General features: G+C 50.0%; 3 protein-coding genes across 5 annotated transcripts in view; 1 reads left to right on the top strand and 2 right to left on the bottom strand.

Moving 5' to 3' along the window:
* Positions 1-6,204: 6,204 nt before the first annotated feature.
* LOC309609640 (uncharacterized protein) lies at positions 6,205-8,501 on the bottom strand (the record flags this gene model as incomplete). Its single annotated transcript, XM_082351352.1, has 4 exons — positions 6,205-6,299; positions 6,553-7,129; positions 7,228-7,474; positions 8,449-8,501. The coding sequence occupies 4 exons, from the start codon at positions 8,499-8,501 to the stop codon at positions 6,205-6,207; spliced, it is 972 nt and encodes a 323-aa protein (XP_082207478.1).
* On the top strand, positions 6,839-15,020 carry ZBTB39 (zinc finger and BTB domain containing 39). Its single transcript, XM_082350945.1, has 2 exons — positions 6,839-6,980; positions 8,528-15,020. The coding sequence occupies exon 2, from the start codon at positions 8,572-8,574 to the stop codon at positions 10,705-10,707; it is 2,136 nt and encodes a 711-aa protein (XP_082207071.1). The 5' UTR covers positions 6,839-6,980; positions 8,528-8,571; the 3' UTR covers positions 10,708-15,020.
* Positions 15,021-17,031: 2,011 nt separating this feature from the next.
* ACKR5 (atypical chemokine receptor 5) overlaps positions 17,032-20,058 on the bottom strand; it is a 5,245-nt gene continuing 2,218 nt past the window's right edge. The window contains exons 1-2 of one of the 3 annotated variants that reach the window (XM_082352946.1): positions 18,810-20,058; positions 17,032-18,393 (exon numbers count right to left, since the gene is read on the bottom strand). The exon at positions 18,810-20,058 is cut by the window's right edge and continues 2,218 nt beyond it. In XM_082352946.1, the coding sequence (XP_082209072.1) occupies positions 17,089-18,393; positions 18,810-18,944 (1,440 nt within the window). In that variant the 5' untranslated portion in view covers positions 18,945-20,058 and the 3' untranslated portion in view covers positions 17,032-17,088. Of the gene's footprint in view, positions 18,394-18,713 lie in introns of all 3 variants that reach the window. The other 2 variants (XM_082352947.1, XM_082352948.1) reach the window with 2 other exon arrangements.

Raw genomic sequence — 20,058 nt, 5'->3', positions numbered from 1 at the left:
TGAAATTGCTAAAATTAAAAAAAAAAAATATGGGACATGCTCACCATCCGTCCTTTTAAAAAAAAAAAAAAAAGTGGGGTAATTTTGCAGAGTCTGGGGAATTTATTTGGGTCATGAAAGCTTCATGAGGTGGTTCTGTTCTTGCCAAGTAAGAGCATAAGTGTAGAAAGGTTGCTCTCTGGTGGGACTAATGAAAATTGCAGTACTGGGCATTCCAGGCAAAATGAAGACAAACTTTAAATCGGATTTCTGTTTTTGTGCTTGGAGAATGTGTGAAGGAATCCTGGCCTTCCTCTTCCTGTTGTAAAGAGGTTGATGCCTAAGGGGACCTGGTCAAAAAGACCTTGGGCTGAATTCCTGGCCCTTCTCCATTTAGCTTTGTGTATGTGTGTTATTGTTATTACATGATGATTTACTTTAAAGACTTCGATATTAACGGTTCTAGACCCAATTCAGTGTGTGTGGAGGGGGAGATTTCCCACACCAACAGGCAGTGCTCCAATATTATCTACCTGGAGATAGTATCAGATTCCACAGGTTGAGGGCTCAGTCCTACAAGACGTCCCCCACCCCGACCCCTTCAGATGCCAATCTTAAGCCCAGGTTGCTAACTCTCTACAGATTGGAGGTTCCCACAACCCTCTCCTCGAGTTCCATTAATTTGCTAGTGCGGTTCACGGAACTCAGGAAACCCGTTTACTCACTAGATCACCAGTTTATTATAAAAGGATATAACTTAGGAACACCAGATGGAAGAGATGCATAAGGCAAGGCATGGGGAAAGGGTTGTGGAGCTTCCATGCTCTCTCTGAGCATGCCACCCTCCTCTCCTTGAATCTCTACATTTTCACCAACCTGGAAGCTCTCCAAACCCAGTTCTTTTAGGATTTTATGGAAGCTTTATTACATAGGTATGATGGATTAAACCATTGACCAACAGTAATTGATTCAACCTCCAGGCCCTCTTCCCTCCCTGGAGGTCAGGGGCTTAGGACTGAAAGCTCCAACCTTTTAATCATAAATTTGGTTCTCCTGGTGACCAGTCCCCATCTTTAGGTGCAGTCCCAAAGTCACTCGGTAGCATAACAAAAGACATCGTTATGGCTCTCATCACTTAGGAAATTCCAAGTGTTTTAGGAGTTCTGTGCTAGAAATGGGGGTAATGACCAAATATTTTTTTTTATTATAAATCACAATATCACAAGTATAAACAGTATAAACTTTAATCTATACCTTTAGGGGGTTTGTTAACAACTCAACGGGAAACATAGGCATGGTCCCTGAAAACCCTTTTGAGTTCTCTGTCTCTCTCATTGTTTCCAAGGGCCATGAGTAAGTTCCTCTCAGTTCTGAGCTCCACTCTCTGTGTCAAGCTCCTTATCTAATTGACTTTCCAATCTGGGGCAGGTCAGCTTGAGCTACCAGATGATTCCATCCAGAACCCAATTCCCTAGCCCTTGGTTCAGACCACAATTCCCCCACTTGAGCAGAAACCCCAGCTGTTGGCTTGTACCCAGATTCCACACAGGGAACTGCTGGTGGTTTGGTCTGCAGTTTCATATTTGTTTGGAATCCTTCCCCAGATTCCATGTTGGGAACTGCTGGTGGCAGCTGCAGCTCCTCATTTGTTTGGAATTAGTCTGCAATCCCCATTGTTTGGGGTCTGCTGGTTCAATCTTTTTCCAGTCCCCAGTTCCATGGGAATTGTTGGTGGTGCACACAGGGACTTTTCTTGGCCAAGCTGCAGTAACATCTCTTGGTTACTGCTGGTGTGTTAAGATGCACATGTTTGTTTGTCTCGCTTAGTGTAGATAAAGGCTATTGTTAATGGGAATCTTGGAAGCCATAAAGTTACAAAAATTGATGAGCACTTAAAAGCTGTTAGAAAAAAACAAAACAAAACAACAAAACAATCTGTTAGAGTGCTCACCTAACCGAAAGACTCCCATCCCATGTTAGGATAATTTGGTCATAGAATGGGTTAGATTGATGCCAACCTCAATAAAATTTCCATGCAATGAGGTACACTTGTAAAACACCACACAGTCTCCAACCCAGTGGCACATCCCTCTTAGGTATTAGTTTGGCTCCAAGAGACCCAAAATCTTAGCTAAAAATATAACAGGATCCTTAAGCTCCAAAGAGTCAAGCATGCCACCTTCTGGCATACTTGCCTATTTTATGTCTAAGAACGATGGTTCCAGAAGCTATAAATATCTACAAAAATGGCAAAATCTTACTGAAAACACAAAAGGTATCTAGAACAACACCTAGGCCTCCCCTATTACATCCTCCTAGGTGTCCATCATCAAAATGCTGCCCCACGGATTGATGTTCAGTTGTAATCAATGGGAACACTGGAAAAGAGATTGTTCTTAAAGGCCTTATGCAAATTCTTCAACATCAGCTGCAAAAGTACTTCATTTTCAAGAAGATTCATGGAAAGGACTTTGGTAAGTACAGGTTTATGACAACTTTAAGAGCATATAACTGAACAAGGTAAGAATTTCCAGAACTAATGGAAAAACTGGATTCAAGCAGAACAAGTATTACTTACATGGGACTGAATAACTGAGGAGGAGAATTTAAAATTTTACGACTTTTTTGTTTGCAACATTTCTGGTCCCTTAATGTTTTGTTTTTCTAAATTTAAGAAAACCTTTTTTTTCTTAAGCTATGATTTACAGCAATTTGGTAACATATACCTTTGTAAACAAAGATGAAACATGTACTTTTTCTCCCTACCTGATCCTGTCAGAATTCAGAAACTCTTGAGTATTCTTCTCATGGCAATATGATTAGTTATTTGCATAAGTCCAATAAAAATCTGCTCTCCTTATAACAGGATGCAATTGGAAACGCTGGCTACATTATCAAGGCTTTGACTGAAATGTCATATTTAAGAGAGATGTGCATAGACTCAGATATGACCAGGTAGCTTTAAGGAACTAAGGTTGACTTTATAAAGCCAGTAAAGCCCCTTGGAAAAATTAGCTTGGTACTCTACTTACAGAGTTCCTGGCAGCCTTACCATGTAAGTAAGGAAGGTCATTTCCTGGCAGGTCCAGGAACCCCAGGATATTTTCAGGACCTTGAGAAGAGGAGAATTCACCCAAACTATAGGTTTTTCAGGTAAAATCTGATGGCAATCCTTGGCTTGGCTTCCTGGCTTCAGAGGCTTTTAAGAGTTCAATCTGAAACTCCTACTAAAGCAGTCTTAAAAAGGGCTTATATGGTCAATCACTACTCTTGTTGCACTTATGTAACTAATCAGGCCAAGTTAAATTCAAACAAATTGTTGTGTTATCTTTGGGGGAAAATGGGGTGATTGTAGAGAGAAAAATTATGTTTGCACCTTTGTAAATATTAGATTCTAATTCTGTTAATTATCTTTGAGGTTTTGTAATATACCTGAAAACTAAACTAGATCCTGAATTCTTCTAGTTTCCTCAAATATCTGGCTACAACTCTCCAAACAAATGTTTCCAATTTTCTCCCACCCTTCTAATTTGGAATCACTAATAATCTAATAATCACTAATAATCACTAATAGAATGCCCTTGAAACTCCTTGGAAGGGACTATACCAGGTCTTACCCAGATGGCAGCCAAACTTAAGGAACTTGAACGTTGGGTCCACAGCTCCTAATTAAAAAGGGCTCCTTCTGATTTTAGGAACTGCACACCAGCTGGAGACCTCAAAATCAAATTGACAAAGAAGACGGGTAGCTGACATTGATGTAAACTTCTTCCACCCAAGACATCAGATCAAGACTTCCTACTTTAACTAAGCTTGAAACCCTTACTTCTTTTCTTTCTTTCCTTTACTCTGCCATTGGTCTGGAAAGATAACACCGTTATCCATATGTCCCAGGCCATTGCTAAGGGGGGTAACATTTCAGACTGCTGGTTTTGTCATAAAAACTCTGATCTGGGGCTTCCCTGGTGGCGCAGTGGTTGAGAATCTGCCTGCCAATGCAGGGGACACGGGTTCGAGCCCTGGTCTGGGAAGATCCCACATGCCGCGGAGCTACTAGGCCCGTGAGCCACAATTGCTGAGCCTGCGCGTCTGGAGCCTGTGCTCCGCAACAGGAGAGGCCGCGATAGTGAGAGGCCTGCGCACCGCGGTGAAGAGTGGCCCCCACTTGCCGCAACTAGAGAAAGCCCTCGCACAGAAACGAAGACCCAACACAGCCATAAATAAATAAATAAATAAATAAAATTAAAAAAAAAAAAATAGTGCCACCTTAGCAGAATTGGTTTGTGCCCTGACAGAATTTATCTTTGTCTGTGGTGGTTGTCATTCTCCTTGGGCCTAGGAATGCCTGGATGGCTAGTGCATAACTGGGCAATGCCTTTTAGGTTATCTATCTGTGCCCCTAACTGTTCACAGACAAACTGAGACACCTCATTGGGTCAACTTCCCTGAATTTCATCATCAAATTAGAAAGGACCTACCAGGAGGCTTTCATGATTCAGGATTTGCTTCCTTTGGCAGGTCCCTCTACTCCTGGTTAGGAGTGAGTACAGATGAGGCTATGATCAGAAATCTCTCCTTAACTCTTAAAGATTTTGCTGAATGTGCTGCTAAACTAATACCTGCCCAACAAAAATCCTTAGACTCTTCAGCCAAAGTTGTTCTTGATTTTCTTTTAGCTGAAAAAGGAGGTATCTGTGCTATGGCCACCACCACCCACTGTACCTAAATTAACACTTCTGGGGAAGTTGAAACTCAGCTGCATAAGATTACTGAACAAGCCACTTGGCTTAAAAAGGTGACTCCTCTAATGGGGTCTTTCTTTGACTTGTTTGATTTTGATTGCTTTGGGTCTTGGGCACCATGGCTCTGAAGTGCACTCTAGACATTGGGAATTGTCCTGCTTATAATCGTTATAGTAGTCTCTTTGTGCCCTGTATTCTCTCTTTCTTTTCTTTAAAAATAAATTTATTTATTTATTTATTTATTTTTGGCTGTGTTGGGTGTTCGTTGCTGCACGCAGGCTTTCTCTAGTTGCGGTGAGCGGGGACTGCTCTTCCTTGCTGTGCGTGGGTTTCTCATTGCAGTGGCTTCTCTTGCTGCAGAGCACGGGCTCTAGGCATGCAGGCTTCAGTAGTTGTGGCACGCAGGCTCAGTAGTTGTGGCTCACGGGCTCTAGAGCACAGGCTCAGTAGTTGTGACGCTCAGGCTTAGTTGATCTGCAGCATGTGGGATCTTCCCGGACCAGGACTCAAACTCGTGTCCCTTGCATTGGCAGGCGGATTCTTAACCACTGCGCCACCAGGGAAGCCCCCTGTATTCTCTTAAAAGCTTTAAATGCATGTTGTCAGTTGCTAACCACCAAGCAAATGATCTCCCTAAGACTGGAATACCAAAAAGGGAATAAAAAATATGACCAACTAAAAAACTGCGAGCCTGAAGCCGTGACCTGTGAATACCACAGAGATTCAACCAAAAAACCTTCATGACCTGTGAATGTCACAGTAAAAGCTGTGATGAGAACTTCAGACTGATAGCTGGTAATGGTGCCAATGCCTTAAATTTTGATCACATCTCTCAGTTAAACTCAGGTAGTTTCAGTTTGATAACAATTCTTGGGCAGGAGCATCTGGGGAGAAGATTTGGAGGGTAACTGCTGCACTAAAGGAGAAGGGTGGGTGGAAGCAGAGACACTGAACTCTAGAAAGAGTAGAGGAAGTAGGGGAGGAAAAATAATTCTCCCCCACCCTTTGAGGTTCTTGGCTGAGTAAATAATAAAAGACAGATTAAGAGGAAAAAAGAAACAGAAGTTTAACAACATGTATACTTCCTGTATACATGGGAGATACCCAGGAAAACTAAGAGTTTCTAGACATTTAGTAACCCTTCTCTTCCTGGTATAGAGAGGTACCTTACAAATGGACATTTCCCTTATAAATGTAAATATCTTTTACAAAAGCATAACTTCTACTCACTTTTCAGAGCTTCTCCCCTGTCTGCTGCTTCTTAAAAATAATCCTTATGCCAAAGAGGCATATTTTGAGGTGTCAAGTTCTGTTCCCCTCCAGGGAGGACAAGCTGCCGGGAACAGGCCTGCGCTGCCAAGGTGCGGTGGGATCCTGTGAATTCCTTCATTTGCCCACCTAGCTGGAAGGAGGGTCCACAACTTCCAGAGGGTGCTCCACCAGGGACCCACAAGTACTTGTTCATTCATTCAAACAGGCTTTGTTAAGCACCTATCATATGAACCAGAAGCGTGTGGTAAGCGCAGGGACGCGGTAGTGTGCAGAACCACGGCGCCCTGCCTTCAGGAAGGTCACTGCCTGGTGGAGGAGACGTAAATTAATCAAACAGTCTCACAACTTCGTGTAAAACTACAACAGCAGACGTTTTGAGAGTAAACTTCTGGGAATATGAGATGTGGAACAGGGAAGGCGATTTAAGCTTAGAGCTGGGATAGGGTTTTTCACTTCTCCAGGTACTAGCGCGAGGAGGGAGTGGTCCTGCACCAGGAGGATCAGTGCTTCAGAAAAGCCAGGCCTGGGTTGGGGATGGGGGTGTTGGAAACGTCCTCACAGTTGCCCGCGGAGCCCGGCGGCGGCGGTCCTTGGGCCGCGCGGGAGTTGGAGGTGGGGCCGAGGGTCCTAGGTAGCGCGAGGGCCCGGCGGGGAAGCGGAGGGGGCGCGAGGGGTGAGGGCGGCCGGAGGCTCGGCGGCTTTGGCCCGCTGGCCTCGCGCCCGGCCCCGCCTTGAGGGGGCGCTGCCTCCTCCTGGGCGGCTGGGGGCGCTGCGGCCGAGCGGCGGGGGGCGCTGCCTCCTCCGGGACGGCGGGGGGCGCTGCGGGCCGGGCGGTGGGGGCGGCCCGGGCCGGTGCGGCGAGCGGCGCGGCGGATGGAGAGTCTGGCCGCGGCCGGCGGCGCCGCCTCCTCGTCGGGCCGGGCACGGCGGGCCGGGGCCTTTGTGTGAGGCGGCGGCGGCGATGGTGCTCGAGCCCCGCGGAGCCGGGTAAGCGCGGCCCGGCCGAGGGCTGCCCCGGCCGAGGCCCGACCCCCGTCCCGGCCTTTCTCTCGCTCTCGCTTGGCTCCCTCCTGCCCGCTCCCCTCGGCCGGACCTATCCTCCCCGGCAGCGCGCCGACCCTGGCCGGCCCCGCCGCCTATCCCCTCGACCCCAGTCCGGCCCCGCGCCCCGCCGCCACCCCCCGTCCCCGCCCGAGGTCGCCCTGAGGAATTCCCCCGCTGTCTGGGGAGGGACCGAAGTGCTCGATGCCTCCCAGATGCAGTGCCCCAGCCGGATCCAATGCCCTTCCTCTCGGATTCGACCCTCCAGAGGGGAGACGGCGGCGCCGCGGGATTGTTGGGGTGCCTTCTCCGAAGTTCCGAATCCGTCCCCTCCCACTGCCCGCTCGGGCTTCCCGGTGTCCGGACCTACTGACCGCTGATGTGTGGCCACCAGGGCCCGGGAGATGCTTGGCTGGTACCCACCAATGCTCAGAAGCTTCCTGGGCCCCAGAAAAAGTTGGGAGTTAGTCGAATGTGGTGAGGTGAAGAAAGAGTCTGTGTTGCCCAGGGCGAGTCGTGAGGCTGAGAGAGAAGGCAACTAGTTTGTCTTCTTTCTCGCATGCAGGACTCAAAAAGGGGAAGAAGTGGTACTGAGCAAGCCTTTAGGAGTTACCTGTGTAATTAGATGCCTTCTTATGGCATCAGGTGTATATCTCTTACTTCTGGTTAACATAAGCATAAATCCTGAAAAGGGTGGGAAAAAGAATTGAAGCATATTTAGGTAATATTAAATGCCACAGTTGTGTTTTGCTTTGCTTTACTTCTCTGGTGTCTGAGTGTTTTAACTTTATCCACAGCATACAGAGAATATGATAGAGCAGTATCCGAATGGCTCTGGGCTATGGAGAGACAAGAGGGGAGGCAGGTAGCTTAGGTAGGGAGAGATGGGAACTCAAGAATAAGCAAGAGATATATTTACGGCCTGAACGATCACAGCAATGATAGGAAACTAAAGGGTAGAGCATCCTTATCTTTTCCCCAACAGCTAATGGAACTTGATAATTGTGTTCAAGTATGTATATGGCATTTGGCATCATAAGGGAAGAGAATATACTCAGTGAGATAGGAAAGCCTGGATTCAGGAAGAAATTAGGAATTTAATATGAGAAAAATTTGAACCAGTTGCTCTGGTAATGAAGTATAAGATTGTGTCTAGAGGATGCTTCTGGCTTGGCTTTAAGGCACTAGCTTCTGTCCAACCAGGCCTACAGCTTCTCTTACTGACTCTTAAAGACCAACCCATCAGATTTTTTTCAATACTTTTGGATTTTGTGGTGACAGCTCTTGTCTTTGGGGGTATGCAGGGAGAGAGGTCACTGCCCCGTCACTTTTGCTGTCCTTGCCCCGAGCAGAATGGAGCAGGTGTCTGTCCATTCACTCCTGCTCTCTGCCCGGGGCTTGGAAACATGCAGACTGGTGGCATTTCGTCCTGCGGAACTCCTCACCGGCAGGGGTGTGTTTGGTCATCCACCTTTTCCTTTTGCTGTCCACAGATTAACCGTGCTGATAAGGAGGCAACCTCATAGGAGCTGCTAAGATGGGCATGAGGATCAAACTGCAAAGCACCAACCACCCCAACAACCTGCTGAAGGAACTCAACAAGTGCCGGCTCTCCGAGACCATGTGTGATGTCACCATCGTAGTGGGGAGCCGCTCCTTCCCAGCCCACAAAGCCGTGCTGGCCTGCGCAGCTGGCTACTTCCAGAACCTCTTCCTGAACACTGGGCTTGATGCTGCCAGGACCTATGTGGTGGACTTCATCACCCCCGCCAACTTTGAGAAGATTCTGAGCTTTGTCTACACGTCAGAGCTCTTCACGGACCTGATCAACGTTGGGGTCATTTACGAGGTAGCTGAGCGTCTGGGTATGGAGGATCTCCTCCAGGCCTGTCACTCCACCTTTCCTGACCTGGAGAGCAGTGCTGTGGCCAAGCCCCTGACCAGCACCAGTGAGAGCCACTCCAGCACCCTGAGTTGTAGCTCAGCAGAACCAGCCCATCCCCTTGGAGAACTCCGGGGTGCGGGGGAGCACTTTGGTCCTGATCGAAACTATGCGTTGCCTAGTGATGCTGGAGGAAACTATAAAGAGGAAGAGAGAAACGTTACCGGTGACACTAACCATAGCCTGCCTCTGCCGCAGCAGCCACTGCCGCCAAAGACAGAAGACCATGATGCCCCTGCTCCGTTCACGCCCGTTCCCAGTGTGGTGACCCAGCCAGTCCTAGGCACCGTCAGCATGGGCGTCCAAACCAGCACAAGCTCCTGCCAGCCATACAAAGTCCAGAGCAATGGAGACTTCAGTAAAAACAGTTTCTTCACCCCTGACAATGCAATAGACATCACCACTGGGACCAACTCCTGTCTGAGCAATAGCGACCACTCCAAAGACCCGAGCTTTGGGCAGATGGATGAGCTCCAGCTGGAGGACCTGGGGGATGATGACTTGCAGTTTGAAGACCCCGCCGAGGAAATAGGCACAGCTGAGGAGGTGATTGAGTTGAGTGATGACAGTGAGGACGAGCTGACTTTTGGAGAGAGTGACAACCGAGAGAATAAGGCCATGCCCTGCCAGGTATGCAAGAAAGTTCTAGAGCCCAACATTCAACTGATCCGACAGCATGCTCGGGACCATGTGGACCTGCTGACCGGCAACTGCAAGGTCTGTGAGACCCACTTCCAGGACCGAAACTCCCGGGTGACCCATGTTCTGTCCCACATTGGTATTTTCCTCTTCTCCTGCGACATGTGTGAAACTAAGTTCTTTACCCAGTGGCAGCTGACCCTCCACCGACGGGATGGAATATTTGAGAACAACATCATCGTCCACCCCAACGACCCCCTGCCTGGGAAGCTGGGTCTCTTTTCAGGGGCAGCCTCCGCAGAGCTGCAGTGTGCCGCCTGCGGGAAGGCATTGGCCAAAGATTTCCACGTGGTCCGGGGCCACATCCTTGACCATCTGAACCTGAAGGGCCAGGCCTGCAGCGTCTGTGACCAGCGCCACATCAACCTCTGCAGCCTCATGTGGCACACACTCTCCCATCTCGGCATCTCAGTCTTCTCCTGCTCTGTCTGTGCGAACAGCTTTGTGGACTGGCCTCTCCTGGAGAAGCACATGGCTGTGCACCAAAGCCTGGAAGACGCCCTCTTCCACTGCCACTTGTGCAGCCAGAGCTTCAAGTCGGAGGCTGCCTATCGCTACCACGTCAGCCAGCACAAATGCAACAGTGGCCTTGACACACGGCCTGGTTTTGGGCTACAGCACCCAGCTCTCCAGAAACGGAAGCTGCCGGCTGAGGAGTTCCTGAATGAGGAGCTGGTGCTGCAGGGCCAACCCGGGAATAGCAAGTATAGCTGCAAGGTGTGTGGCAAAAGGTTTGCCCACACGAGTGAGTTCAACTACCACCGGCGGATCCACACGGGCGAGAAGCCGTACCAGTGTAAGGTGTGCCACAAGTTCTTCCGAGGCCGCTCGACCATCAAGTGCCACCTGAAGACGCACTCGGGGGCCCTCATGTATCGCTGCACGGTCTGTGGCCACTACAGCTCCACCCTTAATCTCATGAGCAAGCACGTCGGCGTGCACAAAGGCAGCCTCCCACCTGACTTCACCATTGAGCAGACCTTCATGTACGTTATCCATTCCAAAGAGGCCGAAAAGAACCCGGACAGCTGACTGGCTCCCAGCAGAGCCAGGGGGAGCTCCCAGGCAGCAGCCAGGACGTTGGTTTTCTAATGGCTGTTGGTCCCTCCCCAACCGAAGTTACAGTTTTGCCTTGCTAGGAGTTCTGTCCTGTCCTGTGTTGAAGAAGAAGAAAGAAGAAATAGCACATGAACACTGTTACTGTTTTTGAGAAGCAGGCCCTATCATGTTTACCTCCTTACCTGTTCTTGCCCATGGAGGGCTGTGTTTTTGATTCATTTGAGGCTGGTTTTGGGATCTCGTCAGGCAGTTGGTGTCAACTAGATCCCCTTCCCCAGCCGCTCGAGTTTTAGTTTACTGATAGGTTTTATGCTGCTAAGAATCCAACCAACAGCCTCACTGAACGGAGGAGGTGGAGAGAGGTTTCACTGTGGGTATTACTGCCAGACCTCCAACCGGGACAACCAGCTATGAGAGAGATTTTGGGAATGTGGTCATTCAGAAAAGACTAGTCAGCAGGGCAGCTCACCTCAGGTGCCAGTCCCAGCCCTCAGCAGGGGAAAGGTGTCAGGGATGGAGGGTCCTGCTTGTTCCATGGCTCTAATCTACTGATTGGACAGTAAAATCTCTTGGCAGCTAGATCCAAACTGGGGACAAAGCTTTCTGTTTAGGTCAGAAGGCTTTGGGATGAATCCTTGCCAGCCAGAAAAGGTGTCCTGCAGTGCTGCCGGAAGTGGCAGCCTGGATGGGCAGGAAGGGAAGTTTCTCTTTTCTCCTCAATTCCAAAGAAACACGATTTTATGGAGTGATGGCCCAGGACGTCAGGCCTTCCCTGTGGGCAGAAAGGACAGGGAGCCACTTGGATGTAATCCTCTGTCATCTGGCCACGTCCATCGACCTTGAGTTTCCTGGTGGAGAGGTGGGGATGTCTCTGAAGCAGCAGCCTTGCCTTAATTTACATCCAGTCTCCCACCTAGAAGTGTGTTTTGGCCTATAGTGTAGATGAGAAGACCCCATGAGGTGGAGTGGTGGACTGTGAGCCCTTCAGGATTAAAGGGACCCGAGTAACTGGTGGTTTGTAGCGGGATGTGTGTCTGTCTGTCCCAGTCAGGTAACCTGTTGTTTACTTTGTGCTAACTGGGCCAGAGCTTTGGCAGCTCACCTTTGACCTGCTGGAATTTATCCTGATCTGTCATTGCGTCGCCACCAGGGGGCGCTATTGACCAGCAGCTGGTTCAGGCCCTCCCTAGGTGACTCGGGAATGGGTCTGCCCAGTCCTGGGGTGCTGGTCGGCTCCGTTCTTAGTTGCCTTTTTGAGGGGGTCTTACCCAAAGAAGGCTTGAGGGAGAGGGCCCTCGGATCTCGCATCTCACAAGGTGGCACCTCAGTAACCCATACTACCTCACCTGCTCAGGCGAGCTCTGGGGGTCCCTGGCCTCGGCCCTGATACAGCCCCTCGTGGGACTCAGCAGCACCCCAGGTTGTTTTACAAGCAAGTGGTTTTAATTAACTCACAAGGCCTTTTTGGACATTAATATTTATTTATTTTTGTTTTTGTATACATATTACCCAGCATCTTTTGGATAAGAGACTTCAGGAAAATGAGCTTCTCCCCAGCAAGTAGCCATATTCCAGGGGACAATCCTGGCCAGATATTTGGGAAACAGGGGCTAAAACTAGGGGAGAACAGGTCAAGCCTTTAAACAAGCAAATTCTTTTCTTTCTCTCCAGAGAGTCTCTTGCAGAATAGACCCAGGGAACCATTTAGGTAATGGATGTAAATTCTAGAAAGTTGAGGCTTGTTAAATCCCTAGGCCTTCCATCCCCTTTCCATCCTGTGATTGAGTAGGTTGGGGACTGGGTTGAGGGGATCAAGTCACATGAAGGACCTTTTTGCATATTTTCTCATCCTTCCTAAAGTTGGGAAGCTATAATAAGACATACAAGTAAACCAAAGCTCCGTTGCTGTTGGACCTGCTGCCTCTCTCCCCAGCCCTAAACTGATAAAGCCTCCGCGTTTGTGCGCATGGCTATCTGGTGGGGTGACCATTACATGAAGGGACTTGTCAAGTGGCCACCTTTCACCATCTGAATTCAACTAGTTAAATGTTCCCTTGGGACATTCTTGTCAGAAAGCAGTGCTGAGACTTTTCTTCCCTGACTGACTGCTCCCTTTCTTCCCACGCTGACCATTAGACGATTAAGAAGGAAGGTGTGTAAAAGACTACAGTCACCTATCGGCTAAACTTTTCAAGCCTGGGTGGTTTCTCCCAGATTGTTGGTGAGGACTGAGGTTTGAAGGGCTGGATTTGAGAGTGGGGATACTCACTGGAGCCCAGCCAGGTAGCTGAGAATGGATCACTATGCTGGAGAAACCCTCTTCCTTAACAGAGGGTATCATGGTTGCTCGGTAGTCTGTATACTTAACCTGAAACTGTGAAGTTTTCCCCTTTTGCCAGTAAACCAAAAAGCAAATCCTTGAAACTTTGCCCCTGAAACACTAAACAAGAAACTGCACCCCCTGATCCTCCTGAGGCAAAGTGGTCAGCCAGGGTGGCCTGGCTGGTTGCAGTCAGACATGTAGCAGGGTCAGTAGCTCATGAGGCTCACTGACCAAACCCTGTTCCCCTGCGTGTCCCCCATGTTCGCACCTCAACCCTTCCTCTGTTTGGAGTCATGTTTGCTGCCTCTGCCACCAGCTCACCCTTTTCTGCACTGTTTTACTTGAAACACTATATTGTGGCAAAGGGTGCTCTAGGATACCTGGTGGAAGGTATTAATCGTATTTTGAATTTAAAATTTTTTCAACTGTTCATTGGATTTTGTTGCCCTCTCTGCCCTGGAGCCCAGTTTAGCACTGTCTCCTGCTGTATTGTTCCAAAGTTCTGTTTGATCCTTGAATGTCTTTTCTTCTCCCTTTCCCCCCTTTTTCTTGTTCTGTACTCAGGACCAGCTACATATTTACAGAGCCCATTGTTTAAAAATTATTAAGAATTTCAAGATGGCGACTAGAGCATTAAAGCAAACACGAGGCCATTCCCAACTCTTTTCCTAAGGGAAAACGGGTGATACTCTAATGGCACACTGTAAACAGCTGCTGTGGCCAGAGGAAGGGATCAGTATCCTGGTGCTCCTCTGGCCCATCCACGGCTCACTGATGCCACAGCACCTGCTGGGAAGCTCTGCTGTACCCTGGTATTTAGTCCTAAATTTTAAGACTCCGTGGAGTCTCTCTAGTTCATGGCTAGTTGGGAAGAAAGGAGGTGGGGGTGGGGGTCAGGAAATGGATAAAAATTCTTTCTGACTTTCTTCTGCTCTGTCAGTACCCTTTTGTCTCTAGGACAACCTTTGAGCTTAAATACCTTCTCCCCAGTCAGGTTTTGCTGCTGGTGGATTTTCTTCCTCTTCTGGCCACCTGCTGTGCCCTAGTCCCCAGACTACTCAACTTTGGAAGTGAATTTAAATTCCTTCATAGATGGGCATGAATTTGGTGGCATGGAAGTGGGCTGTGTGGAGAAATCTGCCCATCTGGGAGTCCCCACGTGTCCTTTTCCCTAAGTCCTGCGCTGAATGAATCAGGAAGCAGGGCACACAGCGTTGATTTCAATGTGATAACTCATGGTAAACTTAACATCAGAACGAAAAGGAAACTTTTACCTTGGATGTTTCTTTAACACCCTTCCCCTGTCCAGTCCACCCTCCCCTCCCACCTCTACTAGCTAAATCTCTTTTGAAACCAAGAAAAATTGTTGACGTCTTAACTCCTTCCATTAAATTAATAAGTACTGACCTCCTAATATTTAAGTGTTTACTATCTATTGCTGTAAAGTTTTGTATATTTTGTAAACTTTTTTTCCCAAATAGTAGATGTCTAAAATCGTTGTACATCTGATTCTTTTATATTCCATTGTTCGGCACAAAGTGTGGTTTTTATTTAGAATAAAAAAAGGAAATTTGAAATGGGAATTCTTTTCTTATTTACTGTGATCTTGCTCATCCCTCAGAGTTCAGAGTATCAGGGCCATCACCCTTTCAGTAGCAGTATTCTGCTCAGCAGGTGCCAGAATTCTTTCAGGTAGCACATTTTCTTTTCCTGTAGCTGGAATTCCCCGGGCTTGACTTGATCTGTTTTTAGTGGAAAATTAACTCAATGGCCCAGCCTTTTCAGAGGGACCATCTCTGAGGGGAATCTTCTGTTGGCCCAGAGAGAGCAGTGGGACTCTGCTAATGTCTGGTTGGACCAGAGATTTGGCCGCAGATTGTCTTGCCAGTGCCATTTAATTCACCATGACGTGATATGTCAGAGTGGAGAGAGGCAGATTCAGAGAGGGGGGCGGAGGTTTGGCATAATTTCATGAGGTTGGTAACAAATGTCCCCCCACAGAGAAGAGACAGACCTCTAGAAGTTAGGGTGCGATGTGGTCCATTTGGTCTCAGAGCACACTGCTTGGGCCCAGGCCCCCATCAGTGCTCTGCAAATGTAGAGCAGAGGGCCTTGCTGATATCAGCACACCAGTTCTCCTCTCAGGCCCCAAGGAAGTATTTGTGCTGCCAGGGTGATCACTGGTTGCCAAAATGGAGTCCATGAGAAGAGAAGATGTTGGGAAAGTGGCCTTAGGTAATCTGGGGTGTGACAGAGATGTAAAACTGGGTTTCCTGAGACAACCTCTGGACCCTGAGTCAGAGGGGTCAGTGATAAGGGCATTGGATCTGGGCTGGGTTTTTATGTGGGCACAAGTGAGGAAAGTCTTTCTAATACATTCTGTGCATTGTTAGGTTCAGCCCTTACTGCAGCACCAAGTCACAACCCAAACTCCCCTGGTTGAAAAAGTTTTCAGGTCTGTGCCACCAAGCAGCTGTTTGAAGCGTTAAGACTCTTTAAAAAAAAAGAAAAGGCCCTTTTTCAGGTTTGGGCCCAATGAGCAGGGGGAGTTAGACACAGATTTCCCTCTGTGCTCCTGACAAACGGGTTCATACACCGCTGGAGCACATGTTTAATGCATCTGGTGAATACAGTCTCAGATTTCTAAGTGCAGAGGAGATGGTGCTCCAGGTCAGCGAGTGGTTATTCCAAGTTAAACATTCCTGACATACTGAGCACTTGAGCAGGACAGAAGGTCTCAGTGACTGTGTCCACAAACCTTTCGTTCTCCACAGGCAGGATGGAGAGGCGGAGGGCTCGGGACTGGTGGGCTGGGACCTGCTCTTAGGCTTTACTTCAGTCAGAGTGCTTCATGGACATGGTCCTAGTTTCCCAAACTGATAAATGAGCCCTTTCCAGAAGACCTCCGTGTTAACAAGAGGACTTCTTTTCCTGTCTATAGGACAAGTGTTAATAGAAGTTGCTGGACAGGAAAATTATGAGACGACTTGGCCAGGAAGAAAGAAGTCTGAGGGTGAGACCTGATGTAGGAGAACACCAGAACTCTGCCCTGTGACAGAATCGGAAGATTTCCACTTCCCCACCCCATGCAGGGGCAAAGGCTGGGGGCAGAGCACTTGTCAGTGCCTGCTGCTGCCTGTCGCGAAGTCTGCTCCCAGAATGGATGTCTTGATATTTTCCTATGATCTGGAGAAAAAGGGAGGGACTGAGGGTAGAAGTCTGGAAACCTGCTAGACCCAGAGCTGGGGGAAGATGGGCTACGAGGAGCATGGACTCTGGGACAGCTCCTCTGCTTTGGGGGAGGGGATCAGGATGGACGAAGGGGAGAGTATCAGCAAGGAAATGGAGCCCTTTCCTGCATGGCGGGGGTGGAGAATCCTCGAGCTGGCCCAGCTGCAGTGTGCCTGTCTCAGACCTCAGCTTCACCCCGCCCCTGCTGTCCCCACCGCCCACCCCCTCCATTTATCATCACACTGAGGATGCACTGCTAGGAAACAGCCTGCTGAGGCCTCCTGGCTCCTTGGCCTCTGGCCTCTTGTCCCTGTAGCCTACATGTGTGCTAGAAGATCAACAAGCACAAACACAAAAGGAAAGTTGTGTGGGGTTCCTGTGGAGCTCACTCCTTCCGGCCAGGGTGGTTTCTGAAACGGGTGCGTCTGGTTTCTGCTGAGCATCTCTTTAGCTTCAGCTCCCTTCCCAGTCCCAGCTTGCAGTGCAGACTTTTTCAGAGATCCAGAGTCATGTCTGTCTCTATTCTTTATTTCTCCTTTCCCCCTGCGTGTCTCCCTTCGGCACAGGGACTGTGTGGAATGGTACAACGCCAAGGACCCGTTCCCTCTCCCTCCCTGCCTCCCACCCCGTTCCCTGACTTCAATATTTTAAGACATACTCAAAATTGGGCCATGAGGGCTCTGACTGTCTTCCCCTTGCCCCGCCCCGCCCCCCCCCTCCCAGCCCCCCCCCCCCCCCCCAGATCTCTCACCTACACTTCCAGCTTTCTACTTGGCTGGTAGAGGAGACTGGAATCTTCCTCAGCTGGCTATAAGAGCCCGAGGAGCAGAGGTGGGTGGGGTGTCTGCTTCCTGGAAGTTCAGGCTTGGGTGGTGGTGGGGGCTGGCCGCAGGGCGCTGGATGCCCTCCTTGGTGATGACAATGGAATGCTGGGTGGAGGAGGAGGAGGAGGAGGAAGCATGTCTGCCCTCCCTGGCCTGGACCTTGGGAAGGTAATGGACCACAGCGTTGAGCAGCCGGCCCCGGAAGCTCGGGCTGAGAAAGTTGTACAGGATGGGGTTGACGACGCAGTGGAGCATGGAGAAGCAGTCAATGATGTCGTAGAAGAAGTAGAGCAGGTGGGCCAGATAGCAGTGGAGGGAGATGTGGGTCCCGTGCAGTGTGATCAGCAGCAGGGTCACATGGTAGGGCAGCCAGCAGATGACAAAGACAGCAATGTAGGCACACACCAGCAGGCAGTGGCGCCGGCCCTCAGGCTGTCCTGCCCGCCGAAGGCGGCAGGCCGTCAGCACGTTGAAGACCGCGATGAGAGGGAAGGGCAGCAGGAAGCCCAGGACGGTGGTGGACAGGGCCACCATCAGGGCCCATGTGCTGTACGTTTCAAAAGGCGCCATGAAGAGGCACATGGGCTCAAAGCTCTCTACCAGCCGGATGTGGACCACCTCGGGCAGCGGGATGAGGGCCGAGAAGACCCAGACCCCGGCGCACACGGCCCGCCGCCCTTGATGCTGGTGGCGCTGCCAGGAGGGAGAGGCGTTGGTGAGGGTGACGTAGCGGTCGATGCTGAGGCACACCAGGAAGAAGATGCTGCTGTACATGTTGGCAAAGTAGAAGTAGTGAGTGAAGCGGCAGGAGAAGCTGCCCCAGAGCCAGGTGTAGTCCAGCGTGACCTCCAGCATCCACACGGGCAGAGACAGGACGATGCCCAGGTCGGCGATGGCCATGTTGAGGACGTAGAGGCGCAGCAGCCCTGCGCGGGCCGCCCCGCGCCAGTTGACGCAGATCACCAGGAGGTTCTCCACCAGCCCGACCACGAAGACAGCCAGGTAGAGCACGAAGAGGGCCACTCGCTTGGTGCTCTCGCTGAGCTCCATGTGGCACTCGGGCAGGGTGTGGTTGAAGAAGTGGAGCAGTTCCGTCCAGTTGTGGATCTCTCCCGCCTCGCTGGCGGGCGCCACGCTGGGCCCCGTGGCCGACATGAGGACCAGCAAGTGCCTAGTGGGGAGAAGGGAGGGTTGGAAGAGAGAGGAGGCCTCGAAAGCAGGCTGGTGTTCCCAGGGTCGCAGGCCACAGGGGCCAGGAGGCTTCGGGGAAAGATTCTGCGTCTGAAGAGGCAAGAAAGGGAAGTGTAACATTCAAACCGTGAATAAATAGCACGCAACTCACTGCTGGCTTTAACCCACGAACAGAAATATTTTGTTAAGGGGTCTCAGTGGTGGGAGAGACCAGAGGCCAAACGCTTTCTCCCCAGCCCGGCCAGTCCCACCCTCCTCCAGCCCAGGGGGGCTCAACCTCCACTTCTCTCCTGGCGCTTCACCCTTCGGCCCTTTCACACAGGCCTTCCTTAGGGGCTCTTGCTCTGTCTTGCTATTTGGGCCTTGTGTATGGGACACACATACACAAACACAGACACAGACACACACACCTCCAGTTCATCCCTGGGAACATCTGTGGATCATGCAGGAAAGCCAGTCGTCTCCAAACTCCACTGCCTTCTTCCCTGAGAGAGGGCAACACTCACCTGAGTTTCCCTGTTGGGAGCACTTCCGGTCCTGGAGGGCCGGCAGGTCTGGACTGCTGCGGAGCTGTGGGGAGGCTGGAGGGACTGTGGCCGTGGGGCTGGCTTTGCTGCAGGCTTCAGGGCCGCCCTTCTCATCCGGGAAGCAGTATCACTGGCTGAGGCTCTGTGGGAGAGGGTCGGGGTTTTTCCTGCCTTCCCCCAATCCAGTTAGAGGGGAAGTCACAGCGAAACATCCAGTGTAGCGGTGACAGGGAGGAGTCAGGCTGCAAGCGTTCAATTCCAGACTCCTGTGGCTGTGTGAATTTACCTCTTTAAGCCTCAGTTCTCTCCTCTGCAAAATGGGACAGCAATAGTATCTACTAATATGGGTGTCGGTGAGAATTAAATGAGCCATCAAAGTGACGTGCTAATGCTTTACGTATGTATGTATTTTCCACCCGATAAATGGGATTGGCCTCCCACTCTCCCCTGTCTGTCTTGATACCTACTGAAGCAGAACTGGATGGGGGTGGGAGGGCTAAAATAAATCTGAAAATTATTCAGACGTAATCACTCTGGCTCTTTTGCTGAATGGCCATCCCTGCCATTCCCCCAGCCTTCACTTTGTGATCTGAGGTGAGAATCTGGAGAGAGAGGTAGACTGAATGTGGGTGGGGAAGGGGCTGTGTTGAGCTTCGGGGAGACTCCTGGATGGGGAGGGGAAGGAGAACAGCATTCTCCCCCCTACAGCTCATACTGCTCTGGCCACGTGTGGAGGAGAGAGAGAGGGAGAGAGAGAAGACAGACAGACACCAGGCCTCTCTCTCCCTCCAAGCCAAGGGGAAGGCTTGGAGCCCCCGGATTTGTGTTGTTGGTGAGCATCAAGTGTCAGCAGAGCGTCCTGCTTCTCAGAGCTCTTTCACCTCAGTTAGTCATTTGATGCCTGATGTACCTCTGTGGGGAGGGAGGATGGGCTTCCTTATCCAGAGACGTTCCCTGTCTCACACAAGCCACACAGCAGCAGCAAAAAGAGAAAAGAACCGCCTGGAGCTGGGCCCATGTTTTGTAGGCTGTAGGGCCAGGGGTGTGCTGGCTGGAGGGGATTAAATTTAATCGAGGTGAAATCCCTATGACAACATTAACTATTTTAAAGTTTACAATTCAATGGCATTTAGTATTCACGTTGTTGTGCAACCACCACTTCTATCTAATTCCAAAATATTTTCATCACCCCAAAAGAAAACACCACACCCATTGAGCATGCAGTCTC

Source organism: Balaenoptera borealis, assembly GCF_965194805.1.
Source record: "Balaenoptera borealis genome assembly, chromosome: 13".
NCBI lineage: Eukaryota > Metazoa > Chordata > Mammalia > Artiodactyla > Balaenopteridae > Balaenoptera > Balaenoptera borealis.
This window is presented reverse-complemented; position numbering and strand designations above follow the sequence as displayed.